The 23,238-nt window shown below is 41.7% G+C and overlaps 1 protein-coding gene across 1 annotated transcript in view; it reads right to left on the bottom strand.

Annotated features, from left to right (window-relative positions):
• The window catches only part of SASH1 (SAM and SH3 domain containing 1), a 600,683-nt gene extending 578,660 nt beyond the window's left edge, over positions 1-22,023 (bottom strand). Inside the window, exons 1-2 of the mRNA XM_067293544.1 lie at positions 21,906-22,023; positions 20,256-21,344 (exon numbers count right to left, since the gene is read on the bottom strand). Of these exons, the coding sequence (XP_067149645.1) occupies positions 20,256-20,708 (453 nt within the window). The 5' untranslated portion in view covers positions 20,709-21,344; positions 21,906-22,023. The remainder of the gene's footprint in view (positions 1-20,255; positions 21,345-21,905) is intronic.
• Positions 22,024-23,238: the final 1,215 nt, after the last annotated feature.

The raw sequence follows: 23,238 nt of genomic DNA, 5'->3' as shown, positions 1-23,238 counted from the left end.
TACAAGATTATAATTAATATAACATCTGTTTTAAATTTACTGTCATCTATTAGAGAATAAATAATTTTACAGCTTTCTAACATGCAGCTCTTAAGCTTTAAATCACTGACCATAACTAATAAGCAGTGTAATAGCGTATCTTAACTAAAACCACAGACTGCAATTTTGCTGATTGTAAATCATCATAATTTTTAATGCAAAAGCAACAGCAAATCTCTGTAATTACTGGGTGCATTTTGAATCACTTTTATGATTACTGCTCTATGCCCATTAAAAATCCAAAACAGTGAACTGCACAGGGTATAAAACTGGAATTATAATACCCTACAAGCTATAATTGAAATCCATAAATTTCCTTACTAGTGTTCAAAATTATTTTGTTTCTAAGAATTGCAGCCCTGCAGAATTGACTTTAAAAACATTTGCTTTATCTAACAGAATGGTAGTGGCAGTGTCAGTACCAGCAGCACTTTGCTTTGGGGTATAAAAAACGTTCAGGATCAGCTTTGGCACTCCTCCTTGTTTGTATAATACATGTGGCTCCCAAAATCACAAATTAAAAAAATCTGCTCCAAGCACTACAAATAAAATCTGAAAAGGCCATCAGTGGTGTATATGAAGCCTGGACCTGTAGTTAAAGACTACAAGGCACAGCTTACAACACCTGGTAAGACTTAACACCTACAGCATTGTCCAGGAACATGCCACAGAGTGGTAAAATACTGCACATGCCTCAAACAGAGTGCCCACAGATTATCTGGGCAACCTATCACACTTGTTTAGTAATAAAGCAATCATATAAATATGATTATTGGCTTTTAGGAATATGTGTTTTCTGGGGGATGGAAGGTGAATCAAAAAATTGAATACCTCATAACAGGAGAAAGCTTATTAGGGTAACAGCTTTAATGTTTCTAAATACATGAAAATGTATGCTAGCTAGCCATCTCATAAAATAGTAGAAGATTAATCTAGAATATGCCCACATTCAAAAAATGCATACAAAGTTAGATGGGTATAGAAGAAGGATATTAGGATGTTCACAGATTTAGACAGCCCGTTTTACAAGGACAGACTGGAGGAGCTTTTCTTGTTTCAGCTGTCAAAACAAAGACATAGAAGAGGAAAAGATATGACTGCTGTCATAACACTGGTCAATCTGGTGTGTTCCTCGAATCGCAACTACTGTACGGGAACAATTAATTTCTACATGCAAAGCAGATTCACCCATACTAGTGTCGATGCACAAGTGGAGGATTTTGTTCGTTTTTCTTTTTACACTGTAACCTATTTAAAATAAAAGTAATCATTAACATTTTTTAAAAAAGAAGTAACAAACCACTGATAAAAGTGGGCTGGAAATTAGAAGACAGTTCCTATTTAAAAAAGGAAAAAGAAAAGTTGTGAGCATCTGGAAGTGCTTCTATTAGTATGAGCGATAGAAATAAACTAATTTGGTAAAACAGAAAGATTTTTCAAGGCCTACGTATTGATGTCATTGTCTACTTCCACTGGTCAAAGTTTATTTTAGTATAGGTAACAATTGTTTTTCATTCTGATGTGGTATTCGTAAATCAAAACTTCTACCAGATACCGTTAAATCAGTAGGAGACAATTTGCAGATCCATCTGTTCAGGGACAGAATTTGAACAGTACAAGGTAAAAAGTATACTTTGGCCTCTCTTTTCAACTTTAACACAGAAATTCTACATGGCCAATTATTACACGATCAGATTATAATGTCATTTTAATAACAGCAACAGCCATGGTTGAAGAGGCATTCTTTAATCTTAATACTCTTTTTCAGTGGTTTATAACTTCCCCTAAATTACTTCCTAATTTTCTGAAAGCTCCAGGCTAAGAGCAACCAGGCAAAATATCTGCCCTAAAAGCAATATGCTGAACTGTTTGTTTTCAGAAACAGTGTGTTGCAAGGGGGCAATATCAGCATTATTTAAGAAGATTTTCATCTGTTTAAAAGTAAACTGAATGGAAAATGCCAAACCTGGCATAACTATATGTAGATGAACATGTGGTTCAGTAATTAGGTATTATCTCCAATATGCTGCATCTTGCCCCCTTCACGTTAAGATAAGCACTTGTGAATCAAAACATATTTGGTGCGTTAGAAAGATAATGGAGACAACACTTAAAGACACTAAATGGGTTCCCACTGGATTAACAGGAAGATCTGCTGATTATACCAGTAAGGAGTAAGATATACAGCACTAGAAAGAGACATGGTGGTGCAGGCACTGCTTTTCCTCATCTTCCCCTTCCATTGCTAAGGCCTGAGAAAATGCAAGAGCCACTTGGCTCTGGTTTTCTCTTGCCTGTCCACTGAAACTCTCCCAAGGTTTTTCCAAGAACTTGATTCCTTTTAGCTGCACATTCCTCCCCATAGTTTTATTACGAAAGCCATGTTTCAAGATGCGGTGCATATGACCGAACACCTGTTTTAGGGTCAAGAAATGATTTCTTCTTGTTAGGCCAAATGCTTAAGGTGTGATAGTCAACTGCTGTTGCTTCTGCCTTTTGCAACACAACAGTATATAGGTCCTTGCAACATATGACCATCACACACTGCAATTAATGGAGAGTCATTCTTCAGAGGTAGTGATATCCAAGATTTCATTATTGGATGACCGTTGACAGAAGAAATGTACAATAATCCTGTGACTCTCCCATGTAAGGGAAAGGTTAGATGGGTTTAAAAAGGGATTAAGGTCCTAGGGGTTGGTCAAGAAGCATGCAAGCTGAATTCCTAGGAAAGCAACAGTAAGATGCACCATTGAGAGAGAAAGGAGAAAGCAACAGTTCTCTGTGCAGAATTAATAAAAGTTGTGGTATGCCCTTTACATCTGTTCCCGTGTCAATCATTCAATTGCCCATACTTGTACAACAAGCTATTCCAGACCCTTTGTCCCTAACATGTTGTGTAAACTTGAGCAAATTAATCATCTGGGTTTTCTTCCACATCAGTCTACCTCTCTGTAAAAAACAGCCTGCAGAATACCTCTCTGCCCATTGCCAGACCTACAAAAAGTCTGTAAAACTTTTTAAGGTCTTGATATAAGAGAGACTGCAGAACAGCATAGATGAGAGGGAGAATGGGAGACCCAAACAGCTGTGATTAAAAATTAGTCCTACCCCTGAACTGGGTATGTGACCCTGAACTGGGTACATCTGCAGGGAGATGCAGAACAGACACATTTATTTCTACGTGACATGCTCAGTAGGGAAAGTGTTTCCCATAGTTTACACTTTTGAGTCAGACTAATAAAGATATGCCTGAGGGTTGAGAAATGTAATCATGATTCATCTGTGACCCAGGCACATTATTGTTTTCTTCAGCTGTGTTTTGAATAACAGAATGAATGCCGTGCAGCATACAGCATTCAATACACATCAGGCCAGATCCTTGGCAGTGGTCAAAATGCACACAGCACTCCTCAGGAAATGATTTATGCAAGTGTCTCAAGGCTTTCTTTTGCAGGCTTCACTTCTGCACGTATGCACTCCTAAATTGCCTACAGACTAACTCTCTTTAGGCACAAAGTGCTAAAACGCAGCATAGAGTTATCCTCCCACTTGCAAACTCATTTCCCTTTTCTACTAGTAAACCAGCAGAAAGCGAAATGCAGAATAGACACAGATGTCTGTGCCCTAAAGACATCAGATATGTAGGGGCAAACAGCTCTACGCAGGAGTTCACCTACTAGGTTAGCTTCATGATCACAGCTAGACCAGTAGCATGGGGATCACAACTAGACCACTAGTATACACCCCAGGAAATGGTCTGCTGTGCATCCAGAAAGCACACAACCCTCACTCACAACTAGTGCTGTAACAGCAACCAGGACCTAAAAGATCAACAGAAGGATCAAACAAGCTTATATTTGTCTGAAGAAAATTATCCTGCTGTACAGGAAAAACTTATTGATCCTCCTACATAAAAATGCTTTTGTTTCATGAATCAAAAAATGACAAGATGATTAACAGTCAACATAGGCTTGTCAAAAACTAATTATGTCAAATCAGCCTAATCTCCTTGAATACCAGATAACAAAACTCCTGGCGGGAGGAAAATAAGTAGATGCCATAAATCTTGACTTCAGTAAGTCTGTTGATACTGTTTCACATGACATTTGTATTAGCAAACTAGGGAAGCATGGTGTAAGGAAAAATAATACATGAGTTCAAAGTATTTGAAAAAACATATTTACAAAATATATATGCCAAAATTCAAAGAGGTATCAAGAGAAATATTACAGGGTTTTGTCCTCAGTACAGCAATAATTATCTTTATTACTGATTTGGATGATGAAACAGAGAACATTTTTTATCTCAACAGGTCACATTCAACTGGTTGCACCATTATCTCATAGGAGGCCAGGCTTAGAATTCAAAACAGTCTTAAACTAGAGGGACAGTCTGGCAAATAAAACGATGTTATTCATCAAGAACAGCAGCAAGAAAGTGCACCTGAGCAGGGATCATTACCTCCACAAACAGCAGGAAACAACTGGCTAGTTCAGCTACCTTAAGCTCTCGGGGCCTATTGTAGATTCAAGGCATGAGTATATATAATACAATACATAACATAACATAACATTACAAAAGTGATAACAGCCACACTGTGGTAGACAAATAAAATTATAAACTGCAAAGACGAAGTAGTTAACATTCTGCTCAACACCAATAAGACCTCAGCCGGGAGACCATGTCCAGAACACCTCAGGAACCCCACAGACCAGCTCAAGACAGAGTATAGAAGGCACCAACTTCAAAGAATGATAAGAGGTCTAGAAAATGTTACCTAGAAGGAGGATAATGAACCATCTTCTTTATTCTACCAGAGACATTTGGGAAGGACTTAATAGTGCCTTCAAGTAGCTAAAGCTTACTGCCAGAGCAAAAGAAAAATCTGTTTTCCATGCTCCTAGCAAACACGGCAAGAAGTAATGAACTGAAATTATAGCATGGAAGATTTAGCTAAGATATTAGGAAAAACCTTCAATGCAAGAGACACTTCAGCACTGTAAGAAGAATGATAGCTAAGATTACAGAGACTGTATTTCTGGAGATCTTAAAATTAGACAAGTGCTTGTCAACCAGTATTTTCAAAATCCAGCTAATGCCTGAGGAAAACACTTAAATCCATTTGAGAAAATATTTTAATCACAAAAATTAGTATGGGTTGGTACTACCAATTAGCCAAACTGCAGAAGGACATTTAACTCTCAGTGTGGATCTGATGTCATTATTCTTACAACTTTGGCAATACCAGTTTAAGCAAATCTTGGGCATTTTGAAGACAAAACTTAGAAATTGCTCCACCAATTTCATTCCTTTTTTGCTCTTTAGGAATATACAGTTGGTTCAGTTTCATGTAGCGGTACCACTTAGTTATTTGTACAGTGGAAGAGTTTGCATAAAACTGCGGGAGTCTTTTTCTAAACATATCCTTCAGCTGCAAGCTGTCTAAACAACATCCAGAGCTGTGATCTAAACATGAACCTACCAAAAAAAAAAAAAAAAAGGTTTTCTCTTCCAATTTTTTCTTGTATTTAAAAGACACTGACAGTATTTGGAAACTCAAGGTCTAAATATTCTTTATATTCATTTTTGGGAACATAAAAATCCTTAGAGTCAGCATTCTTTGCATACTCTTTTAGGCCTTTTTTCATTTCCAGGCTCACATAAAGCGGCCTACATGTGCACAGGCAAAAGGCTTACAGGGTCTCTAAACGTGTATTTATCAGCTGTCCTGAGGAAAACAAAAACAACAAAAAAGAAAACAAAAAAACAAAAAACAAAACACACACACAAAAAACAAAAACCTAAAAACAAAAAACAAAACAACAAAAAAACAAAAAAACAGAAACCAGAAATTCTGTCTGAAGGAAAAGTAAAGGAGTGTATTGGCAGACAGCCAATAACTCCTCTAAACACACTGCTTTAAATAAAAAAAGAAAAGGAAATGTGAATATCTTAGTTACAACGTCTGCCAAATTTCCACCTTTAAGATTGACAGAACATGTAAATAGACCAATCTACCCATCTCCAAACAAATTCCACCATTGCACTGAAGTCAAAAAGTGATCTCCTCCTTTGGGTACATAGTTCCAAAACAACATAATATAAAATCTCAATCTAAAAACCTTTCTCTCAACCTCCTTGCTCCTACGACTTCTTTACTGCAGCTTTTATCTTCTTTGCAAGCTTAGCTTCTCTCAGGCAGTTTAAGCTCACTAAGACACCTATAATTAACATACAGGATTCTAACTCTTCTTAAATAGGCTAAAAAAATGCTTTTGAAAGAACTACCCAGCATCAGCAAATAATCACAGCACAATTACCAGCTTTTCCGATTCCTTGTTGTATAAAAATTGTTCATCTATCAACAAGCATCTCTTTCTTACTGGTAATGTTTTCTATTCATTCACTTCTGGATGAAAATGGAAAATTACCCAAAATCTCATCACACTGTTTGACAGGTTACAGCTTACTTCACATGTCTCCAAACTGGAAAGAGAGGGCAAAAAAAAAGAAAAAAGAAAGCAAGGAGAAAGAAAGAAAGAAAAGAGGTACAGATCAATTTAATGTTACATGGATGGCAATATTACCAGGAAAAGAAAGAAAAAAAAGGAAATGTCAGCAGCTTATTCCTTTTTTTGGCACACTGAAGAGAAAGGACCTTTCAAAACCAGAAAACTTTCACAAACCATTACCAGACATAAGTTCTTGGAAACAGCAGCTAATAAAAATATGTTTAATAAGCCATTTAGATCAAGGCAAGGCAAAGACCAGAAACCATAATGATTAATGTTTTGTGCATAGTACTTTGAAAGTAGAATTATAAGTCCTCTGCAAAAACCTCAGTCTATTCCCCCAAAAAATCAGTGGCAAAATTTCCACTGACTTTCATGATACAGGGTCAGAGACTACACACCTAACAGAATTTACTATAAACATTCTTCTGCTTTTGAAAATCCTCCCATAGATGAGGCAACTGATAACACTTAATTATTAAAATTCAAAAGTCTCCTCTTACATCAAAGAGCTATTTAACTAGCAATATACATGTTTGAATGGTGTTTCAGTTATATATTCTGAAAGACTCACTTTCAAGCAGCTAGCAAACAGACTGCAGAAAAGGTATATTTAAGACCAAAAGTCAAAGCTGTAATCTGTTTTAAAAGTATTAAAAAAAATCCCTAAAACTAAAAACTAAACATCCGCTGACAAGATATGTTTTACTAAGGCATGCCTATTTACATTTAATGGCTGCCATATTTTCTAATAGCAGTTTTTCGTAAAACATCCTGATGTACCAATTGTTAAGCACATGAACATCATCATATAAAAGGGAATTTAGTTAATGTCAGAAGCTTTTTAGAGGAAAAAATATCTCTGTGACAATTGTGGCTTACAATGTTAACATTGAAGTGTTCCATATTCTTGACACTGTCTAATGTGTGTAACTGCAGTGAAACACTGACAATATCAAAACTAAGGTTCATATATAACACAAAGCTTAAAAATGGATGTAAATTAACAATGCATTAAGAAGTCCCTCACACAAACTACATGTCCCTAAAACCATGTAATATGAAAAATGTAAATATTGCTCTATTAGTGTGTTACTCTTTGTCTGTGTGCTATTTACTATTCAAAAAATTATCTGAAACAGTTGCAAGAAAAATTTTTTGTAATTATAACACTTCACAAGCCAAACCCATTTTAAAATAAGAAAGGGTTGGTCAAGAGCAATGCCCTTGAGAATGGAGAGTGTTCGCTTTTGTCACCAAGAGCCAGCAAAATAAAATACCACATCAGCAAATATTTTAAAAAGCCAAAGTTGGTATGACTTAAGAGCCAAGATAACTTCTGAGAGGAACTGTGTAAAGAAGCAAACGTTAGTGAAATGTTTTTAGTTAGTGATGATTAGTGAAAATTCCTGAATCATTCTGAAAGTCATTCTTAGAACACTACCTCCAAAAGTTTATAAATGTATTAAAATACTGTGTGTGTTTGAAGGAATACGCTACCACTTCAGTTAAAATAGTACATGCTGAACATTTAAGAACAGAAATTGAATGAACTGAACTGAAAACTATCATGTATAAAAATTAGAAATGAAACTGAAAATTAGAAATGAGCTGAAAACTAGCAAGTATATGGAATATATATTCTTAACTTCACAGAATATTGGGGGAAATAACAAAAGAGGAAAATTATGAAGTTAGAATTGTCCTAATTAAAAAGATGTAACTGTTTCTGTCCAATTGCATAGCCAATTCAAATTGGAGAAAAAAATCTTCCATGATAAATAAAACAAGAAAGGCATGAGAAGGGAAGAGGAAAATAAGTTTGTGAAATTCCTTCACTACCTTTTCCTTGAATTTCAGTTCATATTCATTGTGCTCAGTAAGTCTGAAGCTATTTCTTATTAAAAGGATGATGCTCATTTCTTTATCTATGTAGGAAGACGTGTGTTCAGCACAAAGGAATTTCAGCCTTATTTTCCAAATCCAGGCCGATACTATTAACTATTACATTAGTTTCAGCCATTTAAAGAACTATAACACAAATTCTATAAACGGAATTTGTTCTCCTGGACAAGTCTATGCTCCTTCCTTAAACCAAAACCATTATACACATACACAGGAAGGATATACTGCAGTGGCTTATTTCCTGTTAGACACCATAAGAATTGACTTGCATAAACAGTTCTTTTTAATGTATTTAAGTTTAGAAAATAAGTTCTCTTTTAAGCAAACTTTCAGCACTAAGATGTAATAGTCACCTGTGGCAACACCAAAAGTCTTGACCAGTTCCTGTATAGGTGGATAAATGCCCACTACTTTAGATTCATATGAAAACCATCCAATTTTGTAAGATTCATAATATTTTGAGATGCACAACACCCACTTTGTCATCTACTTGTTACAGCATGTTGACATGAGCTTTTCCAAACACATACAACTTACTTCATGACAAATGGCATTGCAGATTATCTAAATGCCAATGGAAAAATACCCCAAACTGGTTAAATACTATGCAGTGCTACTGATATTTAAAGAGAGTAAAGAGCATGGAGGCCACTTCCCTGGGAGCTCAGGAACAAGCACAGCTCTGCTCATTTCCATTGCTACCCTCCGGACATTCAAGTTAGTTCCCTTCTTTTCACTATATGGCACTTGCATGCCTTTCTATTAAAAAGAACAAAATCCTTTTCCCAAGAAATGATTGCACCAGGACCCAAAACACTACTGAAAGGATATATAGTGTTTTTCAACAATGCTTCACAGAATCACAGAATCGCTGAGGTTGGAAGGGACCTCTGCAGATCATCTAGTCCAACCCCCCTGCTCAAGCAGGGTCACCTAGAGCACATTGCACAGGATTGCGTCCAGGCGCGTTTTGAATATCTCCAGAGAAGGAGACTCCACAACCTCTCTGGGCAACCTGTTCCAGTGCTCTGTCACCCTCACACTGAAGAAGTTTTTCCTCATGTTCAGATGGAAGTGTCTGTGTTTCAGTTTGTGCCCATTGCCTCGCGTCCTGTCGCTCGGCACCACTGAAAAGAGTCTGGTCCCATCCTCTCGACACCCTCCCTTCAGATACTTGTACACGTTGATAAGATCTCCTCTCAGCCTTCTCTTCTCCAGGCTAAACAGGCCCAGCTCTCTCAGCCTTTCCTCATAAGAGAGACGCTCCAGTCCCCTAATCATCTTTGTGGCCCTTCGCTGGACTTGCTCCAGTAGTGCCACATCCCTCTTGTACTGGGGAGCCCAGAACTGGGCACAGTACTCCAGATGTGGCCTCACCAGGGCTGAGTAGAGGGGGAGAATCACCTCCCTCGACCTGCTGGCAACACTCTTCCTGATGCACCCCAGGATACCATTGGCCTTCTTGGCCACAAGGGCACATTGCTGCCTCATGCTTAACTTGGTGTCCACCAGCACTCCCAGGTCCTTCTCCGCAGAGCTGCTTTCCAGCAGGTCAGCCCCCAACCTGTACTGGTGCATGGGGTTATTCCTCCCCAGGTGCAGGACCCTGCACTTGCCTTTGTTGAACTTCATGAGGTTCCTCTCTGCCCACCTCTCCAGCCTGTCCAGGTCTCTCTGAATGGCAGCACAGCCCTCTGGTGTATCAGCCACTCCTCCCGGTTTTGTATCATCAGCAAACTTGCTGAGGGTGCACTCTGTGCCTTCATCCAGGTCATTGATGAAGAAGTTGAACAAACTTCAAACGTTGAATTTTTAGATGACAAATATGGGGAATGAAGTCACTTCTTTTCAGGGGAATTTTGCCATAACCTTGCTAGGGATACTAGTGTTACTTCTTAAAGAGATACAAAATCATTGACTACATATGTCTTGTTCTTTTAGTTTGTGTCACGTTACTTTATTGGGAAGGTCACACTTGCATTTTACAACTGCTAGTCACTGACTGCCTGGAGTATGTTCTTACCATATGTAATTTTTAGACCTGGAAAGAAAACAGCTAGTGGTATTCTTTTCAAACTTTCTCCTGTTCCATCTTCCTCCACAAGCACAGAGCATTATTTTTTTACCACTGTATAAATATCAAATGTGTGTTAAAATCCTCCATCTGAAATATTCTCTCTTCAAAGTTTTCTTTAGAAGTTATCATAGCAAAAATCTAATAACTTTTTTCATCTGAAAATGACAAAGTGAGTGACACGGAAGTGACTTTTTCCAGATCTCTAAATATAGTTTCAGTCACATTTTCTTAACTTCTGTTTTCTCCCTTTTTTGAATGTTAACACCTTTACATAATAATACGAACAGGCCTCCTCGCTGGGTTATTTCTACAGTACTCTTTATTAACCTTTGAGTTTCTTCAGGATGGTGTTTTAAAATGAAAATTGCTTGTGAAATTTGGTCTGAGATGAGAGAGAATGCAATCACAGAGGCTGAAATAGGCATCCATTCTTATCTTGGGTTAACATTTTTAGATGAGGAACTAGTTCACGAAGATCTACAACAGAGCTTCTCAAGGACAAATCAATTCTCGATAACTATTTATTCTGGTACTTCCCATTCATTAGCTATGGAAAAACCTCTGCTAAACGAACAGCTGGACTAATTATGGGGAAACCTAAACTACGAGGTGTATAAAAAAAAAAAATCAGAGGTACATTCATGTAAGAATTCTCAGTGCAGTAAAACACTAGCATTTATCAGTAGGGCAGGTTTAAATAAAATCTGAAGAAAACCATTTTGCAGCAGTTAAACAATCTGAGAAGAATTCAGAAATGCTATAGTTATGTGGGATTATCCTGGTCATGTAATTAGAACTAAAAAATTATGCGAAAAAATATTTCAGTATTTTTGCACTGGACTCATAACAGTGAAATTATAGCTTATCTTTCTGGCAAGACACTCAGTCTTGCTTCAAAAAGTTAAGACAGTTTCACAGATGTGTTCTAAGGCTACACTACATCCTTCTTTTCCTAGATCGCTCCCTTCTGTCTGCCACAGAACTCAGGCTGGAGGATCTTTCGATAACTGCAACTTGTGGCAGAGTGTTAAGATTGGAATTTTTTAGATCCAAATCTAGAGCTGTGGTTCTGTGAGACAATGACTCAGGCCCAGCCACCCAGGCTGGTCAACGGGAGGGCAGCTGAGGGCACAGATGGCCAAAAAGAGAGAAGCAATGGCCCCACTCTCTGAAGTGGGAAGGAAAGTCTTTCGTCTCACTGGAGCAGGGAGGAGGAAAGAGAAGGATCTGAGTTACTGCCTGAGAATCTGGGGTAGCAGGAGAGGGACATAGACTAAAATTCATGCAGGACTTGGGATGGGGAGGAATCAGGTGAGAAAGATGGAGTACAAAAAGGTATTGCTGCCTCAGGTTCTCTCTTTCCACTGAACCAGATCATGGTTAACATTCCTCAGCTTTGATGAGTGAATAAGGGTGGGGCAAAAAAGGTTAGGGAGACTTGAGGCAAAATCTATAGATTCTCAAGTGGGAAAGACTTTGGTCTTAGGGAAGATACAGTGTGCCTTGAGGCAGACTTAGGGGAGATGGTTTAGGAGAAGTTGGGACACAAGCAGCGCTGGGCTGGGCAGAGGGCTCTGGGATGGCAGGGCTGGGGGCTCTGGAGCCCAAGGCACAGGAGCTTGCTAGTGCAGAACACTCGCTCTCAGGAAACATCTTTATCCACAAGCCAAGGGCACTGCTGCAGAACTGGAACCTGCTCCTACACTTTTTTTTTTCCTCTCTATGGAATATTGACTTATTAGTTAATTAACTTTACAGTTTTTACAGGCTTTTGGCCTTCTTCACTGCATGAATAGCCTAGCTCCAGCTCTCAGCCACTGATGTTCACAATGTCTTTTCCTGCTATTAAAATATCTCCCGTCATGCCTCTGAGGGTATGGTCAAGTGGCCACTTTAATTCTGGGAAAAAACAGTTCAAGCCTTCCTTAGTTTCTGACTAAAAGATGAGTTTTCTTCAGGGTTTTTAACTCTGTTTTGAACTCCCTCAAAACTTACTGTATGATTTCTAAGGCACAGACATCAGGACTGGACTGCATGTCTCTGTAATGTTCCCATTGATGTCATATGCAGTGATAACACTGTATCCATACTTCAGGCTGTGGATCATCAAAACCAAAGCAATTCTTACTGGGGGAAAAAAGAACACGTGGAGGATGTACAATTGTATCCAGTTGTAACTTCTACTTTATATATGCCATTTCTCCCTGATTTGAAGTTACTAAGAGGACAACTGTAAAAAACTATTTAGTTGATTACAGCCAATAAACATCAATGCAGATTTCAGAAAATGTTTACTGAACATTTATCCTGGTGTGAATCTGTAAGACCTCTATTCAGAACTCTGCCTTGCTGCTGTTCAAACTGGCAATGGTGATGTTTAATGCTCTGAAAAGTTCTGATTGCTTTTTGCATGCTACTGCTATATTTATAGTTCTCATCTTATGACATACTGTTCTCACCCATCACAACAATTACAGTTGGTAAGGGTGTGCTTGTTAGCTGATTTAAATTTGAACACTTCAAGCCAAACCCAGCATCAAATGAAATCACTGGCAAAACCCCCACTGACTTCACTGGGAATGAGACCAACTTGAGTAGCACAGCTCCAGTGAGGCATGTATCACTAATTCACACACTGCTAACAGTTTGAGAGAACAAGGACAGGGTATCATTCGAAGGCCTTTATAGCTGTGTTTTGTTTGACAAACCATTTTTGTTTTGTTTTGCTAAATCATAAGGGAAAAGTTTTTGGGTTTTTTTTTTTTTTTTAAACTATCTGCAAGGGACAAAACTAACAGACTCAACGACTCACTACACGCCGTGTTTTGGGCCAGCCTGGCTTGCAGACTGGCAGTGTCAGGGAAGGTTCACACAATTCTCCACTTCCTGCAGCAGAGCCGTTCTTAAAATAACATGGCAGTGCTAAACATAGCGTTGCCATATTCTTTTAATAAATGACGATTCCTGTAGCATATACAAGCCACCACATTTGTCAAGATAAGCACATCAATACAAGACGTCATATTAGCCTAGACAAAGAGATTGAACCAGATAGCTTTGTCAAACACAAAGCAAAAGGTCTTATTCAAACTGACAAAGCAAGAAATTTAAAAGTTAAACCTCATTCTGTTCATTCTGTTCTCTCCTGTTTTGAAAGAATCTCAAACCAGTAAGTCATCTCCTGTAAGTGATGCAATGGATTCACTCCTAGTCTGCAATAATGATACTCCTGGCACTTCAAACTCTTCTACTGCACATTTCAAAAATTCTGCAATACCTGTGGGTATGTTTCAGGTTTATATATATATTTATATATATATATGTGTGTGTGTGTGTGTGTGTGCATGTGTAAAGTGTATATATATGTATATAATTATATATGTTAGCAGATGGGCACTCTTCATAATGAAATATGCAGACAGAACCACCAATACAGGGAAAGGGTGAGACATCCAGCCAATTACATATCCCATAACTTCTTGCAGAACTACACACACACACACTTCAACAAACAGTAAACCTAACTGCCATATATCTAAGTTACTGTTTATTCCTCAATTGCTTTTCTGTTATTTATATGTAAGAAAGTTTACTCTTAATGTTAAGGCACTGGACAAGGACTCTGTAGTCCTTGTGGTCCTGATGCTTCATCTGTCTAAAATTTTTCATGACTTTAGGCAAATTATTCAATTTCTCATTTGAAATGAGGGATATTATGGTGTATATATAAGGCACTCCAACAGACAGTGGTATTGACCACATACAAACCTAGAAAAATGATTCACAAGTTTGCTTTGCTTGTGAGAAGTTATCTTTGTTTCTTTAGTATCCCATATACATAATTGTGCAACAGTATGGGCTTAATCATCTCACCTATGAAAGAGGCAGAAGCTCTGGGCACAGGCATAATAACAAAAATCTCTTCCTTAAACTGTATTTTCTCTTCAGAAAGACATATGATCAAACCGATTTAAAACAAGCCAGGTATTTCTGCCTGCAGAAGTGAAATTGATGGCTAGACTTTTTCCACACAAATGGTGGTGCCCCTTTTGGTGTGCAGTACACAAAAAGGTCTGTTTAGAATTTTCCTAAGAAAATTCAGTTCAGCTTTGTGCCACAGAGGTCTGACTGAATCATGTCCTTCGGGGAAGAAAAAGCCTCCAGGGAACCACAGGCGGCCAGGCATTTCTTCTTTGCCAAGGAACAGTAAGTTTAGCTTTTCCTTCAAACTTAAAGCCACCAGAATGAAGGCTCCTCTTTCAAGGGTAGTTGCTGCTGAATGTAGTGGAAGCCTGCTGCTAAGCCTGGCTCCCACAGAGCTAAGAACCATATGCTCCCTTTCTCCCTTGGCTATCCCCCATGACAATCAGACCTGAGTAAATACATTAGGAAACTTTACACTACTGTAGAAAAGGAGAGAGAACACTGTGAAGTTGGTATTATCCCCTCTTAAGACTCCACCTTTACTTGCCCTAATGGGATCTTCTCCCCTCAAAACTGAGAGACAATGAAATCCAGCAAGATTTACGTTCAACACTTCCAGAGGAGATTCAACACACTTAACAGTAGCCAGGAACAATTCAAATGCAAATACAGCACAGTACTGTATTATTCATGTTCTGTAACGTTTTGTCTCACTGTTCTGATTGGAAGAAGATTTTTTCCAAGCTTGTTTTCTGTGAGTTTTATAAATTAGACTTTGAAGCAACTGCGCTGTATATGAGGTGCTATGTTTTCTTTACTCTAAAAGAAAACAGAGGTAAGAAGTCAAAGGCAAATTCAGTAGTTTCATATATAAAATACCTTTTCACTTCCTGAACATTGCCTGTAGCTTTGCTAATTTATTGCCATGAAAATATTGTTACTACTTAATGCACTAGTACTTTTGTCAATAGGCAGCTTTCCCCAAGGCATATTTGAGAACGCTCTGCTAATCAGAGTTGATGCAGTTATTCCAAAGCAGCCAGGTCTTTAGAGAAAGGTTCATGTTTAATTCTAGTATGGGTGAGTGTTGCCATTTCTGTGAAGCACAGTATCTTTAATTCACTCAATTCAATTCCGCAGTTATCTAAAGCACTATGTTATCTGACCCCGGATTAAGTTTCAATCAGTGTGTTTCAAAGCAGTACTGTTGGCATCTTTACCTTTTAAAATTTAATTTATGCGAAATATTCCTCATTTTGTAATGGCAAGAATTACACAAAGGTTCTCTCATAAACACAAATCTGTTCTATGCCATCAGCACAGACCTTGGGTGTCTAAATAGATTCACTGGAATCTGATTTCCTACCTTCTACATCTGCTTGAACTCTTGAGCTCATGACCTCAAATGCAGCTGAAATTTTAGTGTTTGTTTTCCAAGCATGCTGATAATCATAAACAACACAGCAAGTGAAGATGAGGTCATATACACATGTCACACTACAGTTTTATTCTCTCTAATAAATATTGAAATCTACATCAGTATAACTTTATTGAGGCTAAGCAAATCATCTTAATTGGGGTGGGAGCTTTAATGCCTCTATTTTCAGTGATTTTTTTATGTATTTGCAATTCTCTGCAGATAAAAAATTGAATAAAGTTCCTCAAGAACGGGTTTACGCCATTTATTTCAATTAGAAATAGTAATGAAATTCCAGTAAACTATTAAATGTCACTTAATCTAAATTTGAGATAAATAGAATACTTAATTTCTCTTGACACATTCCACAGCAAGGTACCCTTCTTGTTTTCATATTGACCAAAGTGGTGATTTCCTGCTTTCCATACCACAGTGACATTTAGTGACATTATTCCTGTTCAAACCCAGCATAGACATCATCTATTTTGCAACAAGCCCACCAAGATAAGAAGTGCATCTTTATGGAAGTAAAGGCTCTACCTTCTTCATTCCAATCGACTGAGAACAGCACTGAGCTTTCCTTCATTTGCCTTAAATGGAATCGGGGGGTGGAGAGGGTGTTCATTTTTGTTCCTTTCTGCCATCAGATCCATCCCCCAAAATTTCTACATGGCAGAAGAATACTAATACTATTCCTACACCAGGCATAATTAATTTCCTAATTAAGGACAGAATTACAACCAGCAAGGAGAATTTGTTTTAAATCAGCTAGATGTTTTCAGGCACACTTGACATAAAGAGGTCCCGCAGATTCTTGTCTGAAAGGCATTCAAGTCCATCACCTCTTAAATTCATGAGACTTCTAAGGTGATCAGTCAGAGACTGCAGGCTTGAAATAAAATAGAAGGCTTTGAGTATTAAGGAAGAGAAACTGACTTCTGTAGAGTTTGCCTCAGTTACAGTTATAGTCCTTAGTTTTATATTTGAAAAATATAAAAGATTTAATTTGAAGAAGTGAGGCCTTGTTCTAATTCCCATGGAAATAATCAAAATGGCTTGTGATAAATCTCTGTGTCTAAAGTTGCCCACACAGATGGCTTGAATTCAAAGTTTGCACGTCTTTAAGAGATTTACATTAAGCTGTGCTAAGTAGTTGTTACTTATTCCTTCTGACTGTAATCAAAAAGTTAAATTTACCATACCAATACATTTCTGTCACTACCACTGTGTGGTTTCACCTTTCATCTGAAAATACAGCTGCAACACTGAAAGGACAACAAATAATATTTTTTACATCTCCACATCCACATCTAATATACTCATTTTTGATCTTTTTACAAGTCTACAGCTCAGGAAGCTAGCAGAAGGACATAAACAAGATAGAAGAGCAGCATTTCCAGTTCTCCGGGACATTTTCAAATAAAACTCCAGAGTTGTCTGAGAACAATATAAATAAATGCATTAAGGAAAAAACGCTTCAGGAAAAAAATGCATATATATATCCTTATATACACATGCACACGCACAAGCACGCTCCTCTACAGTACATTACATCCATAGGCATTAAAAGACTTTATATAAAAAGGAAAAAAATATGGTATTTTCCATGTAAACCATGGAGAGAGGTGGAAAGCTACTTGGTGGATCAGCAGAAAAAACGTAGATAGATGTCAGACAGTTCAGTGTCTCCTGCCCTACTCCAGAATATCCACAGGATCACCAGTAGATGGACATGTCTTTTGATAAATGTATATGTGACACAAACCTCAAGCCGATTCCTTAGTTCTGTGCATAGCGGAGAAGTAATACAGTTTCTTCTGACACATGGAACACTGCATGTTCTATATAAAAAGTATAATACAGGTTGCTGAGGTTATTGCCAAGATTTTCTAAAGGGGTGTGTGTGTATATATATATATAAATATATATGTATGTGCATGTATGTGTGTGTGTATATATATATATATGTAAAGAGACACTGTTATAATATTGCTCTTTCACAAATGAAAGAATACAGTATTTCATTTTTCTTACTCTAAACAACATCCAATGAATAATGCACAGTGACGTGATCGCTTGCCATTCCCTTTAAGCCATTCTGGAAATGGATTCCTACAGTGAGTGGCATCCAGAATGACACATGTTGAGCAACACACATTCAAATCTTGCCAGCTTTATGGTTTCTTATAACATGCTATGATGTGAAGTGACTCACACAGAGGAGATGAAGAAAGTTTTTCTATTACTGTAAAAAAAAGTGATGTTATACGTATATATCATCCAAAATAAACACAATGACAACACAGGCTGAAATAAAACTAGGAAATTAAGTTTGATTCCTCTTTCTATCTCAACATACTGCATATAGAGTTAAACCCATTAAAGCTGAGTGACACTTTCTGTGCAAGATGAGCCTGTCTTAACAGTTAACTGGCACTATTATCAGACCCATCCATTTTAAATAAGGTGAGCTAAAGAAAAAATCAATGCTAAAGATTTTAATTTCCTTCATGTCATATGATGGCATCTCAGAAACTTTAAAATCCCTATAGAGGAGGTATAGAAGACAGAAGGTAGAAGATCCACTTGGTAAGATGGAATTGGTGACTATGAACACATCCACACACAAAATTTAAAGAAGTGAAACATATCTATGGAAGCTAATGTGCTGCAACTACATTGATAAGTAATAACTTTTATGTAAGTTGGTTAATATAAGTAATGGTAACTTAAGAGGGCAATGGTAACAAGTCCAGCGAAGCATCACTTTAAAGGGAGGTAATGGGGGGGAAATCACTCTTAAATGATACAGTAAGTTTTGAAAGATGCTGTATTTAGACTAGACGTATGTGTTCATGGATGTTCTATTAGATTTGGCTTCTGTGCTATCAGATTTGAAACACTGTCTCTGACAATATAATCAGCCAGCTCTTTCAGAAAAAAATTAACAAATAAATATCTCAAATCAGTCAACTGCAGTGTGCTTGAAAAGTGACTAGCAGCCTTCTTTCACCAAGCCCTTAAAAAACAGTAGCCCTAAAATTTACTGTCCTGTTAGTCTTACTATGCATACTTCCATATAGTTACTCAAGCTGAATTTCATCCATTATGCTCATATCCAGGCTCCCTACTTCAGATAATTAAATCTGAATTAATTCTTCACAATCCTACTAATTACTATAAAACCAGACCTACAGACTTTCCTATTGCCTTGCTTCAACATCGTCAAAGAAGCTTTTCGGAAGTAAAAAGTAGCCACAACTTAAAGGTCAAATGCAACTGCTCGGTCATTCTGAAAAATCTGACTTCAAAGCATTGAAGGAAAAAAAAAAAACACACACACTGGCAACTTCGGTCATCAAACAATTTTGAAATACTTTATGCTGAACTCTGAAGCAAACATGCATTATAATACTTCAGTTTCTTTCACAAATCATTTTCTAATCCATGGCACTACCCATTTAATTCCACAGTTTTTTTTATTCTACTTATCATGTTTTCAGCAGAAAACCTACTGAAAGCTTTAGATAAAACAATTTCTATCTTGCAAATCACATTAATCTTATGTTTTAACCTTTTCAAAGGATAAGAGTTAGATAAATGTTGAGGTTTCCTCAAGCTGCAATATACTCTTCCCAGACCTGCACTTTCCTGGCCTTTCAGCAGAACATGTGTTTTGGATATAGACTGACCCGCATCTGGAGTGGCTGATGAATTGTTTTGACATTCGCCAGTCAGTACCATCCTCCAGTAAATAAATACAAACAACAGGAGGAGTCATTCCCCTAGCCACATTACTGCTTGCTTCATAAGCCATTTCACCAACAGAAACTTGCATTAAGAGACTATATTTAACAGAAGATGAGAGAGACTACCATGCTCTAACACAATGGAAAAGTTTTGGAGGGAAAAAAAAATGAAAAGACTATCCTGCCAATGTATGCATTCAAGCCCAAAACTGGACTGGTTTAACAGAACTGGTTAAAAAAAATTAAAAAAAAGGTGAAACAGAAGTGCACCACCCCATGAGCCCAGGTCAGGCCATGAAGGGGTGGTGGATCCAATCCACTCTGGACTTTGGCCCCACTCCAAACGGGGCTGGCTCTCAGCGCAGGCCACATTTCCCTCAGAAAACACCACAGCCACAACCAGAGACGCGCGGCAGCAGCCCCCACGCAGCGCGGAGCCCGGCCCTGGCCACATCCCCTCACCTCCCGGCGGAGGTCAACACAGACTCGCCGCCCGGGCGAGGGCTCGCTCGGCTCCCATCGCTGCGCGACCCGCCTCGGGGCAACGGCCGGCCCAACGGCCGCACCTGGAGGCAGCGGCCCCTCCCCGGCCCAACGGCTGAGAGGGGCAGGATGGCGGCCCCTCCTACCTTGTTGGAGTACGGGGGTTTACTCAGGTTGATCCCGTCGCGGATGAGTTTGTCCCGGATCATAATCTTTAGCTTCAGCTTGGGGTAGGCGGCCAGCCCCCCGCCGCGGGGCGCCCCCCGCCGGCCGCCGGGGCGGTGCCGGGGCGCCGCCTCCCGCGGGGCCTCGTCGTGCCCCGCCATGCGGCGGGCGCAGCGCCCCGCGGCGGCGGGCGGCGGCGGCGGCTCCAGGGTGAAGTACAGATCCGCCGCCGTCTCGTCTGCCTCCTTCAGCCGCCGCACGGCCTCGTGGATCCGGCGCCGGTGGTGGGGCACAGCAACGCCGATGGCGTCCAGGTCCGGGTCCCCGATCTGCTTGCAAACCTCCAAGTCGTCGTAGCCATTATCTACGAAGGACTCCGCGTACTGGGAGAGCTGCAGGGTCTTCAGCCACTCGTAGACTATGTTGGTGCACATGCTGGCTCCAAAATAATGATGATTGCAACTTTCAACACCGAAGCCAGCCTCCCCCTTTCCTCTTCTCGCCAAAGAAAATAAAAACACAAAACAAAAACTGCGATACAACTAAGAGGAGTCAAAATCGAGGTCAAGAAATCAACATCCACCAGGAAAAAAAAAAAATCCTTAAAGCAGCATCAGTAGGGCATCGCAAGCACTGCTGAACGAAACCCTCCTGTTTATTCCTCCTCCTCCTCTTCTATCAAGTACAGCCACTTTCTGCCACTGGAGAAAGGAGGCTCGGGCTAGAGAGAAGCAAAATGTAAGGGTGCATCCTCTAAAATCCCAAGTCACAGATAACACGACATCCACCCACTTTCTCTGGAAGTAATTCGCAGTCGCTTCCCCCCCCCCCCTTTCAGTGTTAGTTTCTCTTTCTGCTTCTGTCTCACCTTCCTGTGCTCTGTCGCAGGATGAATCTGTTTACTGTGTGTTGCTTCTTTAGTACACAATCATTTGGGGGGAAAACCGAGCATAGGATCGTGCACCCTCGCCCAGCAGATGTGTGGGTGCGAGCGTGCAGTGTCCTCCTTTCCTGTATCTCTCCCGTCAGCGTGTGCACACGGCTGCTTTTGCCTTCCTTGTAAGCGGCTCCTTTCGGATTAGGAGGAAAAAGAAGAAGAAAAAAAAAAGCAGATAAAGAATCCCACTCACTTTTCCGAGTTACTTTCCCAGTCCCCCTTCATCCCTGGGATGATGGTTAAGGCGCTTCGCCGGCAACAAGCCCAGACACTCAGTGCTGTCCAGCCCCACTCTCCTCGCTTTCCGCGCTTCTGTCCGCGGTGCCCCCGCGCCCGGGTCGAGTGGCGGCGCCCAGGGGCTCCGCTCCGCGGCGGGCGGGCAGCCCCGCGCCCCCGCGCGCAACTTTCCCTCGCTCCGCGGCCGCGCAGGGGCGCGCAGCCCGCCTGGCCCGCCGCGGGCTGAGCCCCGCTGCCCAAGTAACCAGGCAGCCGCGGAGGGGCTGTTTGGGGGAGCCGACGCTCAGCGCATCCTCCAGTAGCGGCGGTGACAGTTTGTCTTCTTGGTGGATGAGCTGATTTGCAGCAGGTCGCTCGCTCTCTTCCTCCCCCTCCTGCCCCCAGTGGCGGTGCTTTCCCCTCCCGGCGAGCGGTATCCCGGCGCGGTGCTCCCCCCAGGTCCTTCTTCCTCCCCTACCCCTAGGGCGCCTGACGCGCCGCCAGCAGATTTCCTCCGGCTCCTCCCGGGTGCTCCGGTGCGATCTCTGCCCGCTCCTCCTCCGCGTCCTTCACCCTGGCTGCCAGCCCCCCCCGCAGCGTTTCCAACTTTCCCCGCTTGCAGCCAGTAGGCGGCAGGGCCCGGGGCCCGGGCAGCGCTGCCGCCCGGCCCCTCTGCCCAGCCCAGCCCAGTCCAGCGCGGGCCCCGGCCCCGGCCCCGGCCCCGGCACCGGCACCGGCACGGCCGCGGCGCGGCGCGGGGAGGCAAGGCGAGCGCAGCGGGCGGCCAGCCAGCCGAGGGCAGGGCAGCCGCCCCGGGCCGGGCTGGGGGGCTGCTCCCACTCCTCAAACGAGCCCGCGGGCTTGCTTGCTTCCCCCTGCCCCGGGCAAAGGAGAGGCAGCGCGCGGGGGGAGCCACGGCCCCGGGGGAGCCACGGCCCCGGGGGCTGTGCTCGCCGCTCCCCCCGGGGCAGAGGAGTCAGCCCAGACCGACGGCGGCGGCTCGCCCCGCGGGGGCAGCGAGCCCAACGGCGGGCGGGCGGCCGGCGCAGGAGCGGGGCTCGCGGGGGAGGCAGCTGCCCCCGAGCCTCAGGGAAGCGGGGAGGAAAGCGGGGGCCCGGGCCGCCGCGGGTTGCGCGGGGCCGCCGCTCCGGGCGAGCCGGGCTGCGGCGGCTCCGCGGCGCCCTCGGCCCTCAACGCTGGGGTCGCGGCGCCCTCGCAAGGCGGCCGCGGTAAGCGCGGCCCGGGCGGCTCCCCCGCCCGCCCGCCCCGCCCCGGGCCCCGGCCCCCGGCCCCCGGCCCCCGGCCCCGGCCGCCCGGCGGAGACGCGGCCGCGTCTCCCCGCTCCCCTGGCCGCCCCTGGGGAGGGCGAGGCATAGCCCCCGCTGCCGTTTTAATGTGAAACATGCTGGCGCTTGCTTTCTCAGTGAAATTCCTCTCTCCCAGCAGGTGCTTCAACCCCGGTACAACAGCCGGGATTCAGAGCAGTTCGGGCCGGCTCACCTTGCCGGGTCCCCCCGGGCTCGCCTCACTGCCCTTGGCCGGGGCCCCTCACCCAGCCCCGAGCAAGGCTCAGGCGCTGCTTGAAGTCACCCTGCGGGGAGCTGGGTGCCTCACCTCCACAAGCCTGCGAGGAGCAGGGGTACCGGAGGAGTGAAATCCCCTTCTGTGTTTCTAACAGGTTTTCTAGAGAACCGTGTTAGCAGATAGGCCCACGTTTGTCCCTTAGACTTCACAGTAGTTCACGACAGGATTATTTAGCATAGCAGCATTCTCGTGAAAAGCGTTATGTTGCAAAGTGTTTTCAAAGCTAG

Source organism: Apteryx mantelli, chromosome 3, assembly GCF_036417845.1.
Source record: "Apteryx mantelli isolate bAptMan1 chromosome 3, bAptMan1.hap1, whole genome shotgun sequence".
In the NCBI taxonomy this organism is placed as follows: Eukaryota; Metazoa; Chordata; class Aves; order Apterygiformes; family Apterygidae; genus Apteryx; species Apteryx mantelli.
Note: the sequence above shows the minus strand (reverse complement) of the source record. Positions and strands in the feature narration are given on the sequence as shown.